Below are 25,877 nucleotides of genomic sequence, written 5' to 3' on the forward strand. Positions count from 1 at the left end.
TACATAAATAATAATCAATAAACGCTGATCATTATAAGCACCCCCGTCAGTGCAAAATGGTTTGTCTCAATCCTCTGTCTGCTACATTGTGTGGTCAGCTTGGTCTGTTAACCTCTTGTCAACTGCCCCACGTACATGTACTGCGGGGCGGCAGCTCCTCTATACAAAATCACGTACAGGTACTTGATTTTGCACTTCCGGGTCTGTGGCACGCACTTGCGCTGCTGACCAGCTGTCGCTGTGATTGGACTTAGCGCGACCTGCTGATCGTTCCCAAAAGAGGCAGAGTGGCGGTCTGCTTATGTAAACAAGGCAGATCACTGTTCTGTAAGGGAAGACAGAGATCCTGTGTTTCTGCTAAGCAGGAACACAGATCTCTGTCTTCCCACATTAAAGTGCCCCCAACAGTTACAAAACCCTCCCTAGGAACACATTTAACCCTTTGAGCGCCCCTGATGTTAACCCCTTCTATGCCAGTGCCATTAGTACATTGATAGTGCATATGTTTTAGCACTGATCACTGTATTGGTGTCACTGGTCCCCAAAAAAAGTATCAAAAGTATCACTTGGTGTCCGATTTGTCTGCTGCAATGTCGCAGTCTTGCTATCAGTCGCTGATCACTGCCAATAAAATAAAAATTCCATAAAAATATCCCATAGTTTGTAGATGCTATAACTCTTGCGCAAACCAATTAATATACACTTATTGGGATTTTTGTTTACCAAAAATATGTAGCAGAATACATATTTGCCTAATTAATGAAGCAATTCGTTTTCTTACATTTTTTGATTAGGTATGTTTTGTAGCAGAAAGTAAAAAAATTTTTTTATTTTTTTCAAAATTTGCAGTCTTTTTTTGTTTATAGCGCAAAAAATAAAAGTTGCATAGGTGATCAAATACCAACAAAAAAAAGCTCTATTTGTGAGGAAAAAGGGACATAAATGTTATTTGTGTATAGCATCGCACAACTGCATTAAAGTAACGCTGTGCTGTATCGCAAAAAATGGCCTGGCCATGGGGGGTGGCTAAACGTTCTGGAGCTGAAGCCTTTAAAGCAAGTTGAAAAATAAATTACTGGCCAGATTACCAGGTGGAAATAAAAGAAGAAAGTTAACAAAAAAAAAAAAAAAGAATGTAGCCACCACATGTAAAGCCCCATACACACTATCAGATTTTCTGCTGATTTTTTTTTTCCTTCAGATTTACCAAAACCATATAATATGAGGTCAAACCTTAGGAGTTTGAATTTGTATGTAATCAGGCAGGGCCTTGCACTACATGGTTTTGGTAAATCTGAAGACAAAAATGAGCAGAAAATCTGATAGTGTGTATGGGGCTTTAGAATTGGTAAGCTGCAATTTAATCAATATATATTATATGGGGGGGATAATTCAGCTTTAATCATTAGGCAATAAGAACAAAATGACACCGCTGTGGTCACTATGAGCAATGTAGAAATTTTCATTGACACCCAGCCATTTGATCAGTGCTACGGTCTTTCACACTGTGCAGGCAAAACTGCACTTTATAAACAGTTGATATATACACAAATTGCTCCATAGTAGTTTACTAAAATGGTCACATGTGCAGCGCAAAATGGTGAATTTTGCATGCAACCATGGTTAGTTATTATTGTTCTACACCAGTCTATAGACAAGTACAGTGATCTCAATATAAATTATATTGAAGTGTAATGGTGCACAGGAATAAATATAATATTATGAAGTATAAAATGCTTTACTGTCATGTTAGTGACTCTCTGAACATAACAATGTCATATTTTTGTCACTTACACATACGTTAGAAAACGTAATGCAAATGTTGTTGTATAAACCTTGCAGACAGTATAGCGTGGGTTTTGAGGTTGTTACCGTGTCTACAAATGGAGATCCAGGACCATCCGGATTCCAGAAGAAAAGCAGCGGAGATTACAGGTATTGTGTTGCTGAAGAATATATGCAGTCAGACTCCAACAGGTTCTTTTGGAACTTGCTTTTATTAACAACAAAAGAAATGGTTCTATGCATTTTGTGTTTTATATACTGTATGTGGGCAAAGCTGGCTTGCATTTGACATGCTGCCGAAAGCAGATTAATGTGTAGCATACACTGTTTAATATACATTGTCCATTCTATGTGTGGATGATGATGTCACTGTAATTAAGTAGCTTTTTCCTAATCGATATACGGCTGTCACATGACCCAGAGCTTTCCCAACCTGTCTGTAGGGAAACATAAGCAGAAGGAGCTTCTAGTCCTCTGTTGCTGGTCACATGTTCAAAATAAAATAAACAGCCTTTGGAATACAGAGTAAAAATAAATAATATCAATAAACTGTTTTAAATTGTCATACAAATATATATAATTTGAAATCAAATCTTTATTACTTTTTGGCAGTAACATGGTGTGGGTGGATTTTTGCCAGTCACGGACTCTCCATCCTGTATCTTAGAATAAGAGGGAGGTGATGCCTCCATTAATCTACATATAATATCACGTCCCTATCATGTTTAGCTGGTTAGTGGGCAAGGAGGAGGAGGGAGGGAGTGGGCTGTCATTTACCACTGTGTATAGACCCACATGTGTGCATAGAAACTCACTGAAGACTCATCATGTGCAGAGTTGCCACCATAGCTGCAAAATCCTTAGCTGCATTGGGTACCAGCAGGATCAACCATTTTTTTTTTTTTTTTAAGTAACACTTTAGAAGTGACATTTCTTGCACTGTGGTAATAGTATGACTGCATGTAGCTGTGCACAGAAAGGGGTAGTAGCACAATGCAAAGATTTGTGGAAAAAAAATATTGCTGTGCTTGGTGCACAAAGGTTGAAAATAGATTTAGTTATAGCAATACAGCACAGATGACCAACAGTGCGCAGTATTCTCTTTATCAACCAGTGGTATGTGCATAGTGCATCAGTTGAGGAAAGTGTGTTTCTAAATTTTAAAGGTCACCCATTATTGATTCAAAGCTAAATACCCGGTACATATAAAATACCAATTAATGCTGTTTGTTTTTATTAAACTGTATAATTAAATGCAACCTTGTATAAGTGGTTAGATGTGTCTTGATATCTGAGTGTACAACTACACGCAGGTGGAGAGAGGGATGGGCAGCACTGAGGCTCAAGCCTGGTACACACTAGTGTTTTTTTCGTTCAACCCAGCGATCTGAACGGAAAAAAAAAAGGAGCTTAGGAAGAGCCACTGTACTAAGCCGCTGAGCTATTGTTCTTACATGTGGATGCACCCCCCTGCCTGCCAGAACACAACAGTTAGCTCTCTCAGCCATTGGCTGAGAGCGCTGATTGGCAGACCTTTCTCAATCATGCCCCTCCAACAGAGGCCGGCCTGGCTGCTATACACATGGGTCAAATGACAGCTGGTTTCTATTGACCTGGCCGGTTCTTCCTGTGTGTACTAGTGGTTGTCAATCGCAGCCAGACAGGATTGTATAACTTCACATGGGTGTGATTCTTTGCAGCAAGAATTATACCTACTTTTGCTTTTGGCAGCAGTACATCCCCACCAAAAGTGTCCAGTTCAAGTGAATGGAGCTACGCCATGACTGCATGCTATACATGTGGGTGCAGTGTGGTGGTGAAGTTAAAAAAGGGGACATATCACCTCCTTGCTGGCCTGTCAAACTCCTGCTGAAAAGTGGTCTACCACGGATAACATTTTAGAGAGCAATGCAAGTGTAAACAAGCCCTAAGAGCCAATCATTCTGTGCTGTAGTGCACATGTGCAGACAGTAGGAGAACGCACCTAGAGCTGTGTTTTGCAAATCAGCACAATGGACGCATATGTACAGTACAGTGTTTTTAGATGGACTTTTTTCAAGGACCAAGAGACTCTTTAGGTTTATCATTCCATGACTATTGTGGTTTTTGGCAGTTGCACCAGTGTCCCTCCCCACTTTCATTGCGCCTGGGCACATTTAAGGTTTTAATGGCCTTTATAAAATGGGCACATAGGCTAACAGAGGGGTGTTTAGAGGCAGAGAAAAAAAAAACTGCCAAACGCCCTTAAAAGCAGTGTTTTTACACCTAGTGTGCATGAGGCCTCATGAAAGTCTATACTGTATCTCTGGATTTGGTGTGCAGTTTTTGTTGACAATAACATCTGTTTTATGATTTATAAATTTTTTTATCATATGCTCAGTTAAAAATGTTCAAGTTTGTGATTAGCTTACTTTAATGGTTATTTTGCATATTTACAATGTATTTTTATAAAACAATTGGCACCTATAAATCTGTATAATAGTTCTGATGAAATTCAGTTTTTTTTTTTTTTTTTCCCCACAGATGTGGATTCTGCTACCTGGAAATAGAATCTGTACCAGCCGGCGTGTATAACATTATCCCCACCACATTTTTACCTGCGCAGGAAGGCCCCTTCTTTTTGGACTTTAATAGTTCTATACCAATCAAGGTATCCCAGCTGCAATGATCGAGAAATGTCAACAAGCTCTTCTCAGGACATACCGCCGCAATACAATTCTGACTAGTAGCAGGAGGACGCAGCCATGCATGGAGTCTCAGTGGTGCATGCAGAAGTCATTAGGCCTCTCAATACTGTTCTAGATTGTCATACTGCGCATACAACCCTTCCTGAAGAACTTTTTTTTTTTTTTTTTTTTTTTTTTTTTAGAAGGGAAAGGGTACTGCTGGCAGCCTGCAGTTTAATGTGTACTTGAATATTTTATTCAAATAATAGAGCTATAAATAAATATTTTTCCAACACAGTGATGTGTTTATTTTAATTTGTTATGTATATACAGATTTAAAGGGTCAGTCCACTCAAAATGGATATCAGGTTTTTGTAAATTCTGGAGATTAAAACCACTGTTTTCTATCAGATGATTCGCTGAGAGCTGTGTGATATTTTTGAAACTCTGCACCAGCCAAAGAGAGTTGGAAATTTTGGGAGGTTCACACAAAAATTGAACCTCCGCTTTTTGGAACCCTCCGGTGTCACATTTGGCACCTTTCAGGGGGGTGCAGAGATACTTGTCTAAGACAGGTATTTGCACCCACTGCCAGGCATAGACTCCCACGTGAGTCTACGCCTCTTCCCGTCCCACTGCACTGTCTGCTGGGACACACACGGGTCCCATAGACAGCAGAGAGCATTTGAATTGCGCAGCGTGACTCGCACATGCGCAGTAGGGAAGTGAAGCCGCAAGGCTTCATTTCCCGATTCCCTTACTGAAGATGGCGGCGGCAACAGAATCTGTGGACCAAGGGACGGTTCGGCCTCGGGTGCCGACATCGCCGGACCCTGGGACAGGTGAGTGTCCTTATTTTAAAAGTCAGCATCTGCAGTATTTAATCTTTATTTCTTGATTAGTAATATTCAAGTGAAATTGTAGAATTTTTATTTAATTTTTAGTGGTAGAGCTCTCCCCTAACACTTTTTGTATGAAAGAGAATTTGCTTTGGCGTGAATGACCTACAAAAGGTTCCTATATAATCTTTACCAAAGTTGCCAAATCATTTAATGGAGGGGGAATTATAGTGTGGGGTTGTTTTTCAGGGGTTTGGCTTGGCCCCTTAGTTTCAGTGAAGGGAACACCTAAGGCATCAGTATACCAAGACATTTTGAACAATTTCATGCTCCCAGCTCTGTGGGAACAGTTTTTTAGATGGCCCCTTCCTGTTCCAACATGACTGCGCACCAGTACACAAACAAGGTCCATAAAGACACAAATGAGCGGGTTTGAGGTGGAGGAACTTGACTGGCCTGCACAGAGTCCTGACAGCCTGATAAGAACACCTTTGAGAGTAATTAGAGCGGAGACTGCAAGCCAGCCCTTGTCCGCATCAGTGCCTGACCTCACAAATGTGCTTCTGGAAGAATGGTCAAACATTCCCATAGACACACTCCTAAACCTTGTGGACAGCCTTCCCAGAAGAGGTTAAGCTGCAAAGGGTGGGCCAACTCAATATTGAACCCTACAGACTAAGACGCCATTAAGGTTTATGTGCGTGTAAAGGCAGGTGTCCCAATACTTTTGGTAATAGTATATATGTGACAGCCCAGCATTAAGTCCCCCCCCATCATGCGTTTGCATATATGCATTATGCCAGTAAGAACAGGTTACACAATGTTCCTTCATTCATATAAATTAGCATCTTGCATATGTGCCGCATAAAATGTATAGAAGTATTTCATTTGCGGACTACTTCTTGCATGAGTCCCATCAGTCCCCATCTGGAGAACAATTTGGCTAAAGTGTTAAACTATAGAACCTGTGTCCAAGAAGGGCCTGCCCAACACGCCCTTCAAGAGAAGACACCTCTTTGAATCTGCTCTAAATTCCATCAGGTGGCAAGAACTCCCGTCTCCCTGAGCTAAAGTAATCGAAGACTTAGTCTGGGTTCATTCTTCCCTGGAGGTTCAGCTTGCACCAATGTAACTATGTAATATACCATACCTGTGGAGGATACTTTTAGAAGCTAGAAACCACTGTAGTAGGCATCACCACTACAGTGATCTCCTTTAGCGTCTGTGCTGACCAGCTATCCTGCTGCATTGTAAACACAGGAGGTTGCATGCTTGGCACAGATGCCACTCTAAGGTCACTTTAATTTTGTGAATAAATCTCTGAATGGCACCCATGATGAGTGGGTGACCTTACGTGTTCACATTGCAACAGGGTAGCAGCTAGACACGGGGTTCCTACTACAGTGATTTCCAAGGAGTTTGACCAGATATAGTATCTGAATGTGTGCAAACTAAACCGCTGTTTTTAACATATGCTGTTAGGATAATTCAGTTGATTGCAGGCTGGTCGGTAAACTGAGCTGGGAATTTCTTTGGTTTTGCATAGTATATGCATGGCAACACTGGTCCAATCAACGTTGTCAAAATATCTATATCTGGAAGTCTTCTTTTAAGTGCAACTGCCTGATTAGCAGAACAGCTTCAAGACAAATAAATGAGAAAATCAAAAACAGGCAATTTAAGTTGCATGAAACACCCTTTAATACACATCATTTTTTGGGGAAACATACAAGGTGTAGATAGGACGGAACACAAAACAAGACACATTCCAGTATTACTAAATTTGCCTCAGAAATGATTCAAAGCAAACATGTCAGTTACATAGAAAACAGGCTAGTCTATCCTAGGACTACAAATCAGCAGCACAAACTCCACTGTCTCTATAGAGCAGCATCATTGCCTGTATTCAGCCAAACTCTACTTCCTACACAACTAGGAAACCCATGCAACATGCATGGCCAGTTACTTTACTGGAGTGTGTACCACAGTACTGTATACAAAACAAGGCATGAGCCAGCATCAGCAATACTCTGCTGTACTGTAGACATACAAAATATCCAGGTGAAGTCTCTTGCTTTCTCCATATCTGCTGTGAAATTATGCCTCATTCAAATATGTGATTAATAGCAGGGAAAGTCTAGTTATAAAATCTGGAAACATGGCACATGGTAGAATTCTTCTGCTATAATAAAAAAAAGTTAGAACATATACTAACAAAACATTCATATTTATAGAAAATGACCAGCAAGTCAAACTATCAGTCAAAAAATATGAAGTGTACAAAGCTAATGTAAATACAAATAAATATGTTACAAGCTAACTTACAGATCGTTTTTTTTTTTTTCTTCTTTTAATAAACCCAACATGTCTAATACTGAAATCCACATAGCAGACATGAAGGTATGCCGAAGAGCGTATGAGTGCAAATGCAAGATGAGCCATGTTGATATGTCAAATTACCTGTGTAGGTAGATGGGTCAGAGAGATGGATTGTGGGATGATATGCATCAGTAGATGTCTGTTTGGCCAATTTAGTAAACGCATCCTGGTATTATTACAGTGGTAAATGCTGGTAGGGTGATACATATCAATTGTTTGTACGAATAGACAGCAGCTTATAAAAAGATATGTATTCAGAGTGTCTGTAGCTGTATTCAACATTTGGATTCTTGACCCAACGTAAAACAAAAGGTAAGGCTGATGACAAAAATGAACATTTGATAGATCATCTACAAATAGTATTGGACTGGTGTATGAATGATGGAAGGTCAAAAAAACCTAGACATGTTTTCTTACTGGTTGAGGTTTGAATATTTTTTAAATGGAGTATTAATTGATTGAAAAAAAAAAATAATCACTTACATAGGACTACTTTACGGTTTACTTTGAAAAGTTACATAGTCGTCACATTTGATGGGCGATTTATGTGCATATAATACAAGGATACTAAACATCTGACAGACCAAAGTAGTTTATGGTCCTATATGGCAAAAGACACAAGGAACAGAAAGCCTTGTAACAATACTTGTTTGGCAAGTCAACCCTTTGGCAAAGTCTGTGTTTCTATTTATTGCTCTGACTAAAGATATCCTACTCTCCATTCCTTATATTGAGCTTTTTTTGGTGAAGGACGGCAAGCAGAGAAGTGGAAGCCTACTGGAAAGCCATCTGTACTTCCCCCATCACATTAGTTCATGATATGCAGCCTCCATTCAGCCCAGGTTCTCTTAGCAGTACACACATCATGTGCTGAGAAAATCTTCTTGGTGCAGTCTAAACCTTATGACACATTGTTCACACTGCATTGACCAGCACTGTTGAGGCCAGGGACTGGGAGCGTGTACACTTTATGTCCGAGTTGGCTTCGTTGTCTGCACAATCCAAAGACAGCTGCTTCATACTGTTATCCAACGCTGACAAAGCTCTGGGTTTATTGACGATATTGCTGTTGTTATTTAGTCTGTCCTGGGCTTTGCTTTCTGATCCTTCAGCTCTATTCCCTAAGCAAGAAAGAAAACAATATCACTCACCACACACAAAAAAACTGTGCTTAAAGTGTACCCGTCCCTAGACTATTGCTATACAATATACTACGTTGTATGTAAATACTTGAATAAGTATAGTAAAAAATATTTTTCAAACACAAACCAACCCTGACCTCTCCAACTGCTTGTACCATGAAGTAATTCATTCTCGAAGATTCTTAATTATCACAATGGACTCATGTTCAGATGGTTCACTCAGTTTCTAACAACTTAAGAAAAACAGAACACCTCTGGGGTTAATTTTATTATATTTGTCCTCTTATCAGGAAAAAGGGGTGGGGTTTGTGTCAGTGGAATAAATTTACCTAAAATGAATGAATAAATAAATGAGTAAAGGTCCGCTTTAAAGCTGAACTCCAGGACCATGCCCACCTTTAGGGTCCTTCCACATGGGCGCCTCCATGTTACCAGCTTCACTGATCCCAGCTGAGCAGGCAGATGACAGGTCCATGTCCACTCACTGTGCAGAATGGACAGTCCTGCTTTCCTCTATGGGAAATCAGATGGAAACTGACCGCCTGTCTGTTTCTATCCGATCTGCCAGAGGGATGGAAAATAAGACCACCATCCACCTGGTTTTTGCGGGCAGAATCAGATAGTGGCAGGTGTCTGCTGACATCTGCCATGCGATAGAGGAGACTGGAGGGTCCGATCAGATCCACCCTAAAAACTGACAGGCGGACTTGATCAGACAGCCCGTGTGAAAGGACCCTTAAGTTTTCACAAATATTGCCTTACATTTAAATTTGATTATTATTTTTCTTTTATATGACATCATCCACTCCTACTGTGCCCAGGCTCTGGGGGGAGATCAAAGCAAGAGGTGCATGCCATATCGATGTGTTTCCAACGAGGAATTATGAACACACCTCCTGTATTAGACTGAATACCACTGCACTCCAAATACATTACTCCTGAACTTACTTAAAGTAGTATTAAACCCAAAACTAACAATGTCATATATTGCAGCTTACCAATCATTAGATGTGGTGGCTGAATTCATTTTCTTTTTTCTAGGCTTTTTCCCTCTGTTTTCACCGGGTAATCTGTATGATCAGAATTTAATGTGACCCTTACTTTGTGCCAATGAATGCAAGTTATTCTCAGATTGATCAAGATGACCGTGATGTCATCGGCCCACCTCTCCACCTAAACCAACCAAAAGGAACTTCTTGTATTCATTGACAAACACAAGGCTATTTCTGAATGATAGAGATGTTGTATAAACGACACTCTCTCTTTTCATTAGCATAGGGGATGATGGTTGTACCTGTGCACATTCATAATAAGGTCAATGTTGCTGCATTTACTACTTTTTTTGATTGGGCCTTTAGCCTTAGAGTCCATTCACACAGGGGCAACACAACTTCCAGTGAGACTTTGGGAGGCAACTTGGACATGACTTGAGTATGAATCACAGCACGACTTGAGGTAACTTACAAGGCAACTTGAAGTTGCCTCCAGGACAAGAGACTTTGCCAGTGGCCAATCACATAATAATCAGCTCTGTGGGAGGGATCGGTTTGCCTAGAAAACTATTTTTACTTCCTGGAAAGTTGCTTCAGTTAAGACAGGGGATCAGACTTGGAAGAAACTTCCACTGAAATCAATGGGTACAAGTTGCCTAGAAGTCGGATTGAAGTAGTACAGGAGCCTTTTCTGAAGTCGGAGCGACTTCAGTAGTGTGCATTAAGATGGCTCTCATTCACTTACATTGATTTTATCATGTTGCCAACTTGAGACGACTTAAAGTCGGATCCAAAGTTGCCCCTATGTGAAGGTGAACTTAGTGTAAAAAAAACAAAAACCAGAACACACACAGGAGGGCACAAACACCTCGTGCATTTTCATAGACAGATTTATTCCAACGTGCAAGACGAATGGATATTCACAGACAATAGAAATCAATATGCATAAAACACAAATGCTTCAGCCGAACGTGAGCCATCCGATCAGTTTTGGTTCTGATTGCCATATCACGAAGCATTGGCGTTTTATGTCTATTCATTTCTATTGTCCGAGTATCCATTTGCCTTGCGTGTTGGAATAAATCTGTCTATGGTAATGCATGTATTTTACAGTTGTTATTTTACAGTTTGTTGAAGATTCCCCAGTCTGGGAGGGCTGCACCTCAAAGAGGCATTGCACACTAAAGCTCTGCGAATGAGAAAAGAAACCCCCTGGATCTAGGGCTGGAGTGCGTTTTGGAAAGTGTTCATTGAACTTTGCCTTTAATATTCTTTTACTACTTATTAAGAATATGTAAATACTTTAACTCGCATAGTCTTGGCACAGGTTTACTTTAATAGAAATCATTGCCAAAAAACATGAGGGCTGTCCCTATTGTTTCAAAACCCCAGATCAAATATACAGATAAAGACTTCGGATTTTATATAGACAAGGCAACTAGCATTTTTAGGAGGCCAGCAATGGCAACCTTTACCTTTAGGGCTCATTCACAACGTATGTGCATGAAAACTGATGCGAAAAAACCACACAGATTTCATTTGCAGAGACATCAGTCTACATCTGTTTCACATTAGTTTTCATGCGCATCAGTTATGTGCCCTATTCACACCAATGTTAATTTCATGTCCGTTTATTTTTCCGTGCAGAAAACTGCATTTACATTGCAGATTCCTGTGCATAAAATAAATCTGCACATTGTCGTGTGAATAGGGCACATAGAGAACCATTGTTTTCTTTGGGCCCTTGCAAAACGCATGCAGAAAAACTGAAATCTCTGTACCATGGTGTGAACAAGCCCTTACAGTAAAGATTTTACTTTTCTATGGTACATTTCCATGCCCTAATGACTTTAAGTAGTCCGATATGACATAATGCCAGCGAGGACAGTGTCTGGGCTGCTTCAAATTATGCAAGACAAAAGCAGAGAAAATTCCCAGCTCAACTCACCAACCAGTCTGCTTACCAACCAAATGAACCTCTTTAACAGTATGCGTTAAAAACGTGTTTAGTTAGCACACATTTGCAAACGCATGTGTAAGTTGCAGGGCCCCTTGCCAGCACCCTGTTACCTGCAGTCCTAACCTTTGTAAATTTATGAGAGTCTCCAACAGTGAGAGCATATGCATTCTAATGAATAGTGGGCAGGTGGGCCTGGAGGTAGCCCAATCCTCCTTAAAGGCACCGGGGCCCACTGGACACCTTTGCTGCCATTGTGAGATGTGCTGGGTGTCCAGTGTGCCCCTGTGCCTTTAAAAGGAAAACTGGTCTACCTCCAAACCCACCTGCTCCCGCTGTTGGAGACTCATAAATTTACAAGGGTTAGGACTACAGGTAATACAGGGTACCATGAAGGGGCCCTGCAGCTTACACATGCATTTCCAAATGTGTGGCAACTAAACCCCTGTTTTTAATGCATAATAGCGAATCTGGTGCAGATGTGCAGCATAACCAGTCAGCTTCTAGGTTTTTTTTTTTCTTTTTTTTGGGGTAAAAAATTCTCTGAACAAGCTGAAGTTAGAAGCTGATTGGTTACTATGAACAGCTGCACCAGATTCTCTGTGCTCCAGTTTTACTAAATTAGTAAATCTTTCCCAAAGGCTCATGAGATATGTACATCAAACTATTTCTGCGCAACCAAAGCCATCCTACCTCTCTCCAGATCACATTCTGGTGACGACGCTCCACTGCATTCACTGCGAGGACCAAGAACAGGCGATATCAACCCAAATTCTGATAGGGACATGGGGCTTGAAAGATCTAAGCTGCCAGGACGGGGTGCACCTGGAAAAGGGCTCAGAACCTCAGAAGGGCTTGTTGGGCCAGAGCTGTAGCTTGAGAGAGACTGTGTCTCAGAGTCCTCTTCTGAGACCACACTGCTGAGATTATCATCATCAAAAACTTCTGAGGTCACTGCAAAAATAAACACACATTTAACTTGAGTTAACAATCAGCTACACATGAGCAGGAGCCAACTGCAATGGTAGGACAGGTGTATAGTATATTGGCCATCATGGCATTTGCCAAAATAGCAGAAATTAATGCAATATGAAGAAGACCTTGGCGCAGAGTTCATAAGTCCAGCTCCCAAAAATCTGGTCAGCCTAATACTACCGTGGCATAAGTCAGCTTTTACCTATAAGACCAAATTGTTCCGTCTCTCACAGTCGAAGAGTACCTATGATAAAAATTACAGACCTCTACATGCTTTGTAAGTAGGAATACCTGCAAAAAATCGGCAGTGTATCAAATACTTGTTCTCCCCACTGTACATCTTACAATCAGATTTACAAGAATAAATCTGAAAGTTTTGTTGAAAAAAATAGGAAATTAGCACCAGCGGGAGGAAGTTAAAATATAGTATAATGTGGTGACAGCTGGGCATATGCTTAGCTAAAGAAGTATATATTACACAAAAATGGAATACATTGCAGCTAGTCAGTCCTTAGATGTGGTGGCTGCTTTACTTTTCTTTTTCTCGAACATTTTCTTCTCTACTTTCACCAGGTGATATTGCCAGTAACACATTTCTTGACCCAGGATGACAACACTCACTCTCTGTACTATGTCTATTTAGGGGCACCTTTGTCACTCACCCTAGGCTGCTTCCCTTATTTAGACTATAAAACACTGACATTCACTGTTTGTCAGGAATCAGGATCAACAGTACTTTTCTGTGCTTGCAGAAACTGAAGCTAGCTAGTCTATAAAAAACATGAATGCACTCATCACATCCAATGACTACATAAACATCTGTTCTTGGGTTTAGTTAAACTTGAATAAAAAAATAAATTAAAAAAAATCACCCAACCAGTGGGATGTTATAAATACAACAAATTCAGTGTTATGAGTGCTGCACATGTAGCATTCTAGATACAATAGTAAATATTTGTCACATTTTAGAGAATTTTTTTGTCAACCAGAAATAACCCTAGCTCTCTAAATGCTGTCATATAAACCTATGAAAACATCATTTAGGGCCCATTCATCTGTGCATTGTAAAAACATGATATACATTTTCAATTTTTTTTTTAATTCTTGCATTCAAATTCAACACAACAAATAATGCATTTTGCTCCTTGGTCATCAGGAAAAAAAATAAAAATAAAATGATGACACGCGACTCAAAAAAATCCAAGCTCTGCAAGCTGAGATAACATGCACTGCACCAAAAACACAAGTGACGCTTTTTTGATGCATTTTTTTTCTTTAACACACTGTATATAGCTGGTTGCCCACTGACAGTTGAATGTACAAAAAAAAAAAAAAAATACGACTTGACGGAAATAATATAAAAAATGATTTTATATATATATATATATATATATATATATATATATATATATATATATATATATATATATATATATATTTTTTTTTTTTTTTTTTTTTTTTTTTTTCTTCAAACCCCCCCCCCAAATCCATACCAAACCCTTATCTGTGTATGCAGCCCCCAGCAGATCAGGAAAGGGAGGGGACAAATGCCCTCAACAAGAGGGGGTGCTTTGGGGTGGGGGGGTGTTGATGGGGACAAAGGCCCCTTCCCCACAAACCTGGGTTGTGGGGGTCTGCGTACAAGGGGCTTATTAAAGGGGGCTTCCAGATTCCTATAAGGGGCCCCCCCAGAGCCCGCCTCCCCCCCATGTGAATGAGTAAGGGTTACATTGTACCCCTACTCATTCACCCAATAAAGTGTCAAAAAGAAATAAAAATAAAAAAAACAAACACAGGTTTTTGACAATTTCTTGATTAAAAATAAAAAACAAATGTCCCCCCGATGTAGATCCATCATCTCACGCCCATACCCAAAAAAGAAGCTTCGCCCATGATTAAGGCTAGCCGCCGACTGCTTGCTCCTTCGTCTGACAGTTCTTAAATAGATAAGCCAGCAACGTCACCTGGTGGTACCTGCCCCGTGACATCACTGATCTGCCTCGGGGGGGGGGGGGGGGTGCTCGCTCGTCCCCTCCCTATCCTTACTTGCTGGGTTGCATGCTCGGATAAAAGTCTGGTATGGATTTTGGGGGGACCCCACACCTTAATTTTGGTGTGGGGTTCTCCTCCAAATAAATACCAGGCCCGAAGGCCATGCGATTTTTTGAGCTAATGACTGATCGGTTGTTAGGGACGCGCAGCCGGCTTCCCGGCCCGAACCTTAGCAACCAGCTATACACCGTGTTTAAAAAGCAAAAACGTATAAAAAAAACACCTGAAAACCACATCAACCGAAACCACATAGATGTGAATCTAGGCTAAAGAAATGCAGTATGCAGATGGGAAATTTAAATGGGACTATTTTGCATGCCCTTTGACATGCTGAGCAACTGCATTTTAGTGCAGCAAAAGAACACAGATGTGAACAGGCTCTTGCGGTTGGGTTGGGACATTTGCAGCATGTTTGTAAGCTGGACAGATTTCAAGTTTTCAAAGTAGAAAACATGTTAGAAATGAAGCCAATGGAACACCAGGCCGTCAGATGGAGATTATAAACAGGAGGATACTTTAGCGCAATATGTTTACCAGCCAAAGACCCAAAACTCTCATGGCAAACAATAAGGTTTAGATATCCAGCACTCGAAAAATGAACTCTAGCCTGTGCAAATACATTATGCAAGAGCAGCACAGTGCTCAAAACACAAGTTAATGTTATTTTAGTAAACAAAGAGCCAATGTCATGCAGATAAGGCCAGACCTTTCCTGTACTCTGCAGTGAATACATCACTTGACATTATTTTGTTAGGTTATCCCCAACCAGGGCACTTACAGGATGTCTTGTTTTGACTAGAAAATAAAACTCATGAATAACTTGTATGAAGACCAAGATATAAATAATAATAATAATAATAATAATAATAATGTTGCTAACCCAATGCAGCTTCCCCTTCTCTCCATCTCCCCCTTTTCACCTACCTCCATGCCATGGTCTCTTTTTTCTTTTCTTTTTTCTTAGACATCACCAATCTAATCACCCTTTTTTTTCCTCTCCCTGTTATTACTGCCTCAGCCTAAGCATTAATTTACCTTTTTTTTTTTTTTTTAATGACAACTATAAAAAAAAGAAAAAGATCAGTCTAATTTTAATGGTAGGTTTATTGTAACAGTGAGAGACAGAAGAACAACAAAAAAGTCCAGAAAATTTTCACAAAAAAAAAAAAAAAAGAGTTATAAATTGATTTGCATTTTAATGAGTGAAATAAGTATTTGACCCCTTCGCAAAGCATGACTTAGTACTTGGTGGCAAAACCCTTGTTGGCAATCACAGAGGTCAGAGGTTTTTTGTAGTTGGCCACTAGGTTTGCACATATCTCAGGAGGGATTTTGTCCCACTCCTCTTTGCAGATCCTCTTCAAATCAAGGTTTCGAAGCGGACGTTTGGTAACTCGAACCTACAGCTCTCTCCGCCTATTTATTATGAGATTAAGGTCTGGAGACTGGCTAGGCCACTCCAGTACCTTAATGTGCTTCTTCTTGAGCTACTCCTTTGTTGCCTTGGCCATGTGTTCTGGGTCATTGTCATGCTGGAATATCCATCCATGACCCATTTTCAATGCCCTGGCAGAGGGAAAGAAGTCCTCACCCAAGATTTGACGGCACATGGCCCCGTCCAGCGTCCCTTTGATACAGTGAAGTTGTCCTGTCCCCTTAGCAGAAAAACACCCCCAAAGCATAACGTTTCCACCTCCATGTTTGACAGTGGGGATGGTGTTCTTGGGGCCATAGTCAGCATTCCTCCTCCAAAGAGCTCGATTTTGGTTTCATCTGATCACAACACTTTTACCCAGTTCTCCTATGAATCATTCAGATATTCATTAGCAAGCTTCAGATGGCACTGCAGGACTTCAGTCCTTCGTGATGTAGTGTGTTACTAATTGTTTTCTTGATTACTATAGTCTCAGCTGCCTTGAGATCATTGACCAGGTTCTCCGGTGTAGTTCCTCACCATTTTCTTATGATCATTGAAACTCCACGAGGTGAGATCTTGCATGGAGCCTCAGACCGAGGGAGATTGACAGTTTCTTCCATTTGCGGATAACCTCACCAACTGTTGTCACCCTCTCACCAAGCTGCTTGGCGATGATCTTGTAGCCCATTCCAGCGTTGTGTAGGTCTGCAATCTTGTACCCAACATCCTTAGACAGCTCTTTGGTCTTGGCCATGGTGGAGTGATTGGAATCTGATTGATTGCTTCTGTGGACAAGTGTATTTTATACTGGTAAAAAGCTGAGATTAGGAGCACTCCCTTTAAAAGTGTGCTCCTAATCTCAGCTCGTTACCTGTATAGAACACACCTGAGAGCCAGAAATCTTGCCGATTGATAGGAGATCAAATACTTATTTCACTCATTAAAATGCAAATCAATTTAGAACTTTTTTGAAATGCACTTTCTGGATATGTTTTGTTATTATGCTGTCTTTCACTGTTAAAATAAATCTACCATTAAAATTATGGACTGATCATTCCTTTAGTCAGTGCTGGGAAAAGTACAAAATAAGAAAAATACATTTTTACCTCACTGTAAATTCTGATCCATGCATTGGTCCTGCATGGCTGTGCACTGCAGGATGCCCATTTAGGTCCTTGCAGGTCATTAATGAACAGGCTAATACAACATATTCTGGTATAGATCACCAGGAAAAGAGGTTACAATGGTAAAAAATGGACAATACTAGAATGTATCCAAAAAGTATAATTATTAGTAAGGCAAGATTTGGCAATACAGGCCAGAAAAATATAAACGTAACTTGACAATTGATAGCAGTGCTCTATTACATATGAAGTTTGGACATCAAAACATAGTTTTTACTGAAGGACGGTAAACTGGCCCTTTGTTTAGAAAGTTTGGAGACTCCTTCTCTAATATATACCATTTCTCCTGTACAAAGCATCTGTACCCATGTGGACTTACTTGAAATTGTGTCCGATTCCAGTTTACAAGCAGAGAGATCCTCTACTGAATTGCTGCCTTCTGCTCCTACCCCACGTCCCCTTGGGCCCATTGCAGAGGAACGCCTCCTCTCATGTATTTCATCAGATATCATTTCAAGGTTCTTCAGTGCAGTCTTGTACTCTCCTTTAGCCAGAGACAGTTTAGCTTGAAGTTCATCCACAGTTTTCTTCAATTGCTGAAGATAAAGCAATAACAATAAGGTAGCCACTATAACCAAAAAAATATCTGCCGTGATGGGGCTAAATTGTATTGAACAAATTGGCTTCAATCTACCCCCTGAACAGGGCTCTTTTAAAGGATATACAGTACACATACAAGAAAGAAAAGCCAGGAAGGTCACTAACATGTAGGAGTACAGTGAATGCATTCCCAAGGTCTAGGTAAAGGAACCAGCAATAGTAGGCTGAGCCTCAGGGTCATTTAGATTAAATACCATCTGCCATGAGACCAACAGGAAAGGCTGCCCACCAACAAATTTTCCAGTGATGAAGAGTTTTACATAACGTTCTAAAAACACCCTAGGAAGATAAGTAGATCTAAATATTAGGAAAGACCATCTCTACTTTTATTCTGGCAATTCTAAAATATCCTTAAAAATCTATTTGTAGCTATACAGTCAGCAAAAATCAGACAAACCATAATAAAAAATAAAAAAAATCCTATTTCGACACTAATCATTAATATCCAACAAAATCTCTCAGAAAAATGTGAATTATAAAAATGTTAAAATTATAGTTGTGCCATTTCTATTCTGAACCGTGATCAACGAATTCTAAAATATAATAATTCTTGCTTACGGATTTTGTAATACAGTAACTAATACAGACACCAATTGTGATTTAAAAAGCCACAACTGTGAGAAATTAACCTTTAATTGTAATTTTAACCTGTGTGTGCCACCTTCTATGTCTGCGCCAAGGCCAAACATTCCAGGGTAGGTAAACTTTTTATAAGAGCCATTTGGGTGATCTCTGTTATCATTAGACATGTGCAGAGTGAAATATTTCGTTTCGGAATTTAGTTTTCGTCCGAAAAATAAATGTATTTAGTTACTCCCAAAATTCGTTTTTATTTATTTTGTTTTTCGTTCAAAAATTGCATTCGTCCGAAAATCCACATGAATTACAGTCGAATCTGTCTTTGAAGGCTTATGGTGTCTGTTGAATGTATAAAGAAGATTCAACGAAGCTGCTAAACTCTATATAGCCTATAGGCGGAGCATTTGACTCGTCAATTATTATAATAAACGTGTGTGTTTTTCGTTGCTTTGTCGAATCTCTGGTCTAAGTCTCACAGTGTCAGGTGTCAGATAGTGAGTGACTAATAATAACGAATATGGCGGCAACCCATTGTGAGAGCGACATGGAGGCACTGGAGGACGTTCCTGGGCCATCTACAAGTGTTTCTGTATATATATATATATATATATATATATATATATATATATATATATACACACACACTCGTTCAAACAGAAACTGGTGGACTGGTGATAGCGATCACTGATCAGACAGGTAACAAGATTCTATAATAATAAATCCCCCCCACAACACAGGCAGCCTCTGAGGCTATCACAACAACACTAGCAGCAACACTAGTATCACTATAAGGTTCACACACTAACACAATAGCAGCAGATTATTATGAAAAAGCCAAGTTGAACTGTAGCTTGCTTCACTATTGTTCTGCTGCTGTGCCAATGCTTAATAATAATTCGGGTTCTCTGACAAGTGATAATTCAAATGGACCAGCTAAGATTGACTGTCTTCTGAAATGATTCAGTGTGTGTGTCTCTCTCTGCTAGCAATCGTAAGTGAAAGTAAGTTGGCTGTACATGTGTACTTCGTTCTAGCTATTTTACTGCTCCTCCTCTTTGGTTACAATCAGCCAATAACATTCACCATCATCATTTTTATTTTACTTCCCCCACTCAATTCCAGAATCTTTTCTCTCTGTGTCAAATATTTTCTCTGTCGAATCTTTTCTCTATATAATCTTGGACTAACAGAGGTAAGGTTAGGCACATTCGACCACAGGTTCAATAGACACAGATTGTTATTGTCAGAGTTACGTCGAATGTCCTATTCTATATCGAACTGTTGTAACGACGAAAATTAAGCATTTATGTCAGATCCTTTGTTTTTCGGATTCTGCGCTTTCGTTATCGTTTGTCAAAACGAAAACAAAAATATCAGAAATTCGGACGAAAATGCATTCGGACGAAAACGAAGGCACGTGTCTAGTTATCATTATGATTTGAAAAGGATCCAAAAAACTATGTGATAATAAATGGCTTCATGTGATCACTATCCTTAAATAAAAGACAGTTTTTTAGCATCATCAGTCATATTTTCAATATTAATGGCAAAATTTCCCAATTTCTGCCAGGGTATGCAAACTTTTGAGCTCAACTGTATACTTTTATGCTTTTTTTTTTTTAATAACATTTCTTTAGTTACTTCCTGGTTTTCAGGCCTAGGCAAATGATGTCATACATCCAAAGAGTCTTCAGGAGCGGTTTTCTCATCTGCCCTTACTCAAGATGACCACAGCCAGAAATGCTAGGGGTCGTTTTTCAAAGTGATTTCTCAGCAACAAAGCATGGAGACATGGTTGGATGGGCGAGTTTGCTTTAAAAAACGTAAAAATGTATTAAATAGCATTTTTTGGCTTGTAATGCTCAGACGCAGTGTAGTACCACTTTCATTTCTTGCAAATAAAGTAGTGTACCAACCTCAAGCTGTAGGTAATACTTTGCCTTCATTTCAAAATAGGGTCTAGATGGTAAAGAAAAGAGAAAATTTCTATAATTCAACAACAGGCACGAAATAAAGGCAGATATAAAGAAAACACAGTGGTAAGCTGGACAAGCCAGTCATCTCAAACACTATAGCATTAATCTACACAGAGAGAAAACACTGTGATCAAAGGTAAGTGTTATCTATAGAGATGTCATAACCTTGCAGTGAGTAAGAGCTATGATTTTCACGTCAGTATCCAGGACATTCCTGTACAAGACACAATATTGCAGACAGGAGAAGGAGGAAGATCTATTCCATACACATTTACAGTGTAACAAGATAAAAATGTGTGATCAGCAGAAAGAATTACGAGACCTTGAAGTGTACAGCGATTTCACACAGTTATTGCAACCAGCATAAGGGTTTGTATATATACACACACAATGTACTGGAGAGCTATTCAGCATATAAGATTTGTTATTTTTTTCTTAAAGGTTTAGTCCACCCAAAACTGACACTTCATTACTTTATAAGGTTTTAGTTTTTGAAAGAGAAGAGTTAAAACCCCAATCAGGTTATTTTGGGCCGTGCTATTGTAACCATTAGTACAGCATATGGGTGTATGCAAAAAATAGAAAATGTTCTATCATTTTTGCATACAATGTACTTGTGTTTAATACCAGAATGTCATATACAACAGTACAGCAGCACACGGCCATTTAGGTCAACGACAGGCTGTATGCCTCACCTGGGATGCCTGAATGAAATATGGCTGCAGTTATGAGGAACAGGTTCAGGCGGCCCGTGTCCAAGAGCCCCATTTGTGATCTCTCCTGGGACTGCAGGGGTCATTATTATCAGCTTCATAGTAGCCTTAACTAATAAGCACCATAATGTGCAATACCAGCTTTCTAGTTCTGTATCTAAACAACCTGTTATGCTAGTTTTTCAGCTAGGTAAAGGCAGGGCTTTGCCTCCTCATGTCTAAGCTTCCGGTAAGGAGAGCCATGAGCAGCACGGTAGTGACATCACCAAATCGCACAAGATTAGCAGTCAGAAGCAGTAGTGCCTAAGGATGCACTCACACCTTGAGTTTGATTGTCCCCCCTCCTCAGTCTCTCACTGGTATGCTCTCACACTGGGCTATAAGCAAGTGTTCAAAGGCACACTTACATCTTCACCTGTACCAACCACACCACAATGATCTATGGAGAGTTCTGTGCTCATACTGAAGTGAATACTGGGCTACAGACGAACCGTGCCTGGGACTACCTCTTCCAAGTGGTTCTGGGCACGGTATGCTTAATCATTCCTGGGCATGGTTTGGGGCATTCTCACTGCACAAAACGAGCTTGAGCAAGTTACAATTAAAAAAAATTAAAAAAGGTACAGTGGAAAAATAAAAAATAAAATAAATAAGAAAAAAATAAATATAAAGTGCCCCCATCCCTCTGTGCTTGTGCACCGCTGTGAAAATACCATGTGAAATAAAAAATTGCAACAATTGCCATTTTATTCCCTAGGGTGGCTGCTAAAACATATATACATAATGTGTGGGGGTTATAAGTAATTTTAATAAGTGCACCCTTACTCTCAAATTGCAGATATAGAACTATAAGGCTCTAAGGCTGGATTCACACTTATGCAGTTTTAGTGCTTTTTGCATTTTGCAGATTTGCATTACAGTCCATTTAACATGGTTTCCTATGGAACACGTTCTGTAGAGCAAATCTGCAAAATGCACAAAAAATGCATAGGTGTGAATCCAGCCTAAGGCCATGGTTCTCAGCCAGATTTTAAGTATTCCCTTGGGGAGATGCAGACTAGAATACTGCAATCACTGAGCAGCAAATGATATCACCTGTGATGCATTTCAGTTATCTTGCAATCCTGGCCTGTTAGTGGGTCCTGAGGACAGGAGTTGAGAACCACTGCTCTAAGGGAAGGAATGTCTAGGCACCCCAACATACTAGGAAGTGCACAGCTATTTTCAGAAAAAATCCTGGACAAAAAAAAAAAAAAAAAAACTTTAGGGTACAGCTTGGGCACACGATTGCTTAATACAGAACATCTCCAAAAAAACAAAAAAAAAACAAACACACACCCAACATCTCCACTTTTTAATCTTAGTTCTATTTTATTTATTTTTTTTACAGTGCCTTGCAAAAGTATTCATGCCCCATGACATTTTCCAGATTTTGTCATGTTACAACCAAAAATGTGATTGTATTTTATATGATAGACCAGGGTTTCTCAACCAGGGTTCCTCTAGAGCAGTGATGGCAAACCTTGGCACCCCAGATGTTTTGGAACTACATTTCCCATGATGATCATGACCTCTGCAGTGTAGATGAGCATCATGGGAAATGTAGTTCCAAAACATCTGGGGTGCCAAGGTTCGCCATCACTGCTCTAGAGGTTGCTAGGGTTTCCCTGAGCAATGGTCAATAATTGGGAAGTGGAAGGAAAACGATAAAAAGGCTTTCACATTTTATTACAAATAAATATCTGAAAAGTGTGGCATACAATTGTACTAAGCCCCTGTCAGTCAATACTTTGTAGAACCACTTTTCGCTGCAAGTCTTTTTGGGTATGTCTCTACCAGCTTTGCACATCTCGGAGAGTGAAATTTTTGCCCATTCTTCTTTGAAAAGTCGCTCAAGCTCTGTCAGAATGTATGGAGAGCCTGAACAGCAATTTTCAAGTCTTGCCACAGACTCTCAATTGGATTTAGGTCTGGACTTTGACTGGGCTATTCTAACACATGAATATGCTTTGATCTAAACCATTCCATTGTAGCTTTGGCTGTATGTTTAGGGTCATTGTCCTGCTGGACCGGGTGGCAGGGATGCAATTGCCCCCCGGGGCGCTCTAATTCCCCCGTAAAAAGGCAGATGGGCTTCCAGCTGGGAACTGTACATGGGCAGTTCCGCAGTTGGCTGAGTGTTACTGCTCGGGCGACACCGGAGGGAGGCTGGCAGAGCGTGGTATGAACGGACATCTGTCTTGTCACAGTGCTGTCAGTCAGTGTCCATTCCGAGCACAGCCGAATGAAAGAGGGTGGATCCGCTCTGCCCCCTTCAGCCCACTCTCTCACTGTGCCCGCCCACACTCCGGGCAGCCCTTGTGAATAGGACTTGTGGGTGGGAATGTTTAAACTGAGAGCAGATGGTTTTCTGTATGGGTCGCTCAAGAAGCTGATGACTGTGCTTCCAAGCTGTGACCGGCCCCTTCCCCCTCTCTCCCAAATTGCTCTCCCCCGCCCCCTCTGCAGATAAGGAGGTTTCTTTCAGCATCCTGTGCAGTACCTGGTCCTGATGTGGGCTCACATTGGTGTGCAGTGTTGATGATCTCACTGTCTTCCTGCATGTTACACCCCCAACCCCCCCACAATTCTGTGCCACCGTGTTGATCTACCACATACAATCTCAATAAAATACATTTACGTTTTTGGTTGTAACCTGACAAAATATGGAAAATTCCAAGGGATGAATGCTTTTTCAAGGCACTGTAAGTTACTCCACAAAAGTCTTATGCACAGTTATTTTATAATCTATGTTATGTGTCACAGCAAAGAGATGTAGTCTAAAATTCCAAGTCCACTCCTGTTAAAAAATAAATATCTAAGTAGATAGGGCATTCAGTATATGTACAATGATAGATCACGTGTAGGTGTATGAACTGCAGCACCCTGCAAGCCCCATCAGCCTAGACATTGCACAGTCCCTTTACCTAGTGTATCCAAGGCCAGCTACCCCTAATGGTGTAGTTTTGATGCATCTTGCGTTTTGCTAATATAATGTACCTCTGAAAAGGGAAAAACTATATAGGTTTTTTTTTGTTTTGTTTATGCATGTACATATATAAAATTCATGTTTTATCCGTAGCCGTGTATTACTAAGGAGCTTCAAAAACGTAATCTGGGAGCCTATTCACAGTACATACTCTTACTTTTCTAGAAGTACTGTACGTCCCTAACGCTTGTGGCTTACTGAACCCAAGTGTAATGGTGAAAGGACCTTCTTTATGGCTGTCTGATGTAAGACAAGAGACTGGTAGTCAGAGGAAATGCTGCAACTCGCACTAAAGCAGCCCGAGGACTTCTCTCTAGAAGCATACCAGCTAACAATGACAAGATTAAACTCAGAGAAAAATGGTTAATAAACCAATTACTGACCCTAGGTGCGAATTACTCCCAACACTAAAATAGCACAAAAAAAAAAAGTCGATTGCTTTCTGCCAGGAGCAGGACTCTATAAATAGATCCCGCTAACACATGTAGGGAGACTGAGCTCCTGTGTCTCTGGGGCATTATTACTACATGAGCAGTACATCTAAATTTAGCAGAGAACTGGAAAACTCAAACACATGATGCCAAGAGTGCACAGCCAAACAAACAAATCTTTGCATCTACAAAACGTATATCTCTCGGATATTTGTGCCACAAAATCGTTAAAGCCTCTGTAGGGACATTTTCTTTTTTGAAGCAATACTCATGAGAATGCAGCTTGTGAATTTCCTAGGAACAAGAAGAACTACTGTGCATGAATGAGGCACCCTGTTATGTTAGGTTGGTCTGAATCCCAACCACGGCACTACCTGCTTGGAGTTTGCACATTCTCCCTGTAACTGTGTGGGTTTCCTCTGGGTATTCTGGTTTCCTCCCACACGCCAGAGACATGCTGATAGGTTAATTGGCTCCTGTCTAAAGATGGCCCTAGTAAGTATATGTATGAATGTGAGTTAGGGACCATTGGTTGTAAGCTCCTTGAGAGCAGGGACTGATGTGAATGTGCAATATAGATGTAAAGCACTGTGTAAATTGATGGCGCTACAAGTACCTGAAATAAATTGTAAAAAAAAAAAAGCTCTAAATAGCAGTTTACAAGTAGGGAAGACATTTACCTAGAAACAGAGTAAAGCAAAGAAAGCCATTACGGGGGAATCCATGCCTCATCACAATTTAGGAATGGTTTTCCCCACCACCAAATGAGTAAAAGGCTCACAAAAGCCTTCAATGACTCACAAGTTTGTTACATATTATGATATTTGTGCTTATGATAGGTTCCATCAAGAATGATGAAGTATTGTAAAGCCCTGGGTCATAGTATCTGCATCCAGCAAGGTTTATAGTTACACCCAAGAAAAAATCTCCATACATTAAGCTGCATATACTGTATATGGTTACAATAGGACGCTCTAAAACAGACTCACTCAACAGGGGTGCCACCTGAGGTCCTCAGGGGTGCCACAGCATCCTGGTTCAGAATGGCTGTCCACGCTCCAATGTTCTCTACCTGTTGTTGTTGTGGACACCAGCCACTGTAGCTGGCTATGTGTGTGCTGGGTGACCTTTCGACACCCCCATTATCTCTGTACACAGCACC

At 40.3% G+C, this 25,877-nt stretch overlaps 2 protein-coding genes across 2 annotated transcripts in view; one reads left to right on the forward strand and one right to left on the reverse strand.

The window, feature by feature from the left end:
- CAPN7 (calpain 7) overlaps positions 1 to 4,748 on the forward strand; it is a 134,415-nt gene extending 129,667 nt beyond the window's left edge. Inside the window, exons 20-21 of the mRNA XM_077491488.1 lie at positions 1,843 to 1,935; positions 4,309 to 4,748. Of these exons, the coding sequence (XP_077347614.1) occupies positions 1,843 to 1,935; positions 4,309 to 4,453 (238 nt within the window). The 3' untranslated portion in view covers positions 4,454 to 4,748. The remainder of the gene's footprint in view (positions 1 to 1,842; positions 1,936 to 4,308) is intronic.
- A 2,219-nt stretch (positions 4,749 to 6,967) lies between these two features.
- Positions 6,968 to 25,877, reverse strand: part of SH3BP5 (SH3 domain binding protein 5) — an 83,077-nt gene continuing 64,167 nt past the window's right edge. The window contains exons 6-9 of the mRNA XM_077491489.1: positions 20,484 to 20,526; positions 17,708 to 17,924; positions 12,454 to 12,714; positions 6,968 to 8,790 (exon numbers count right to left, since the gene is read on the reverse strand). Of these exons, the coding sequence (XP_077347615.1) occupies positions 8,585 to 8,790; positions 12,454 to 12,714; positions 17,708 to 17,924; positions 20,484 to 20,526 (727 nt within the window). The 3' untranslated portion in view covers positions 6,968 to 8,584. The remainder of the gene's footprint in view (positions 8,791 to 12,453; positions 12,715 to 17,707; positions 17,925 to 20,483; positions 20,527 to 25,877) is intronic.

This window comes from Lithobates pipiens, unplaced genomic scaffold (genome assembly GCF_037356315.1).
Source record: "Lithobates pipiens isolate NorthernLeopardFrog02 unplaced genomic scaffold, aLitPip1_a1.2 Scaffold_19, whole genome shotgun sequence".
In the NCBI taxonomy this organism is placed as follows: Eukaryota; Metazoa; Chordata; class Amphibia; order Anura; family Ranidae; genus Lithobates; species Lithobates pipiens.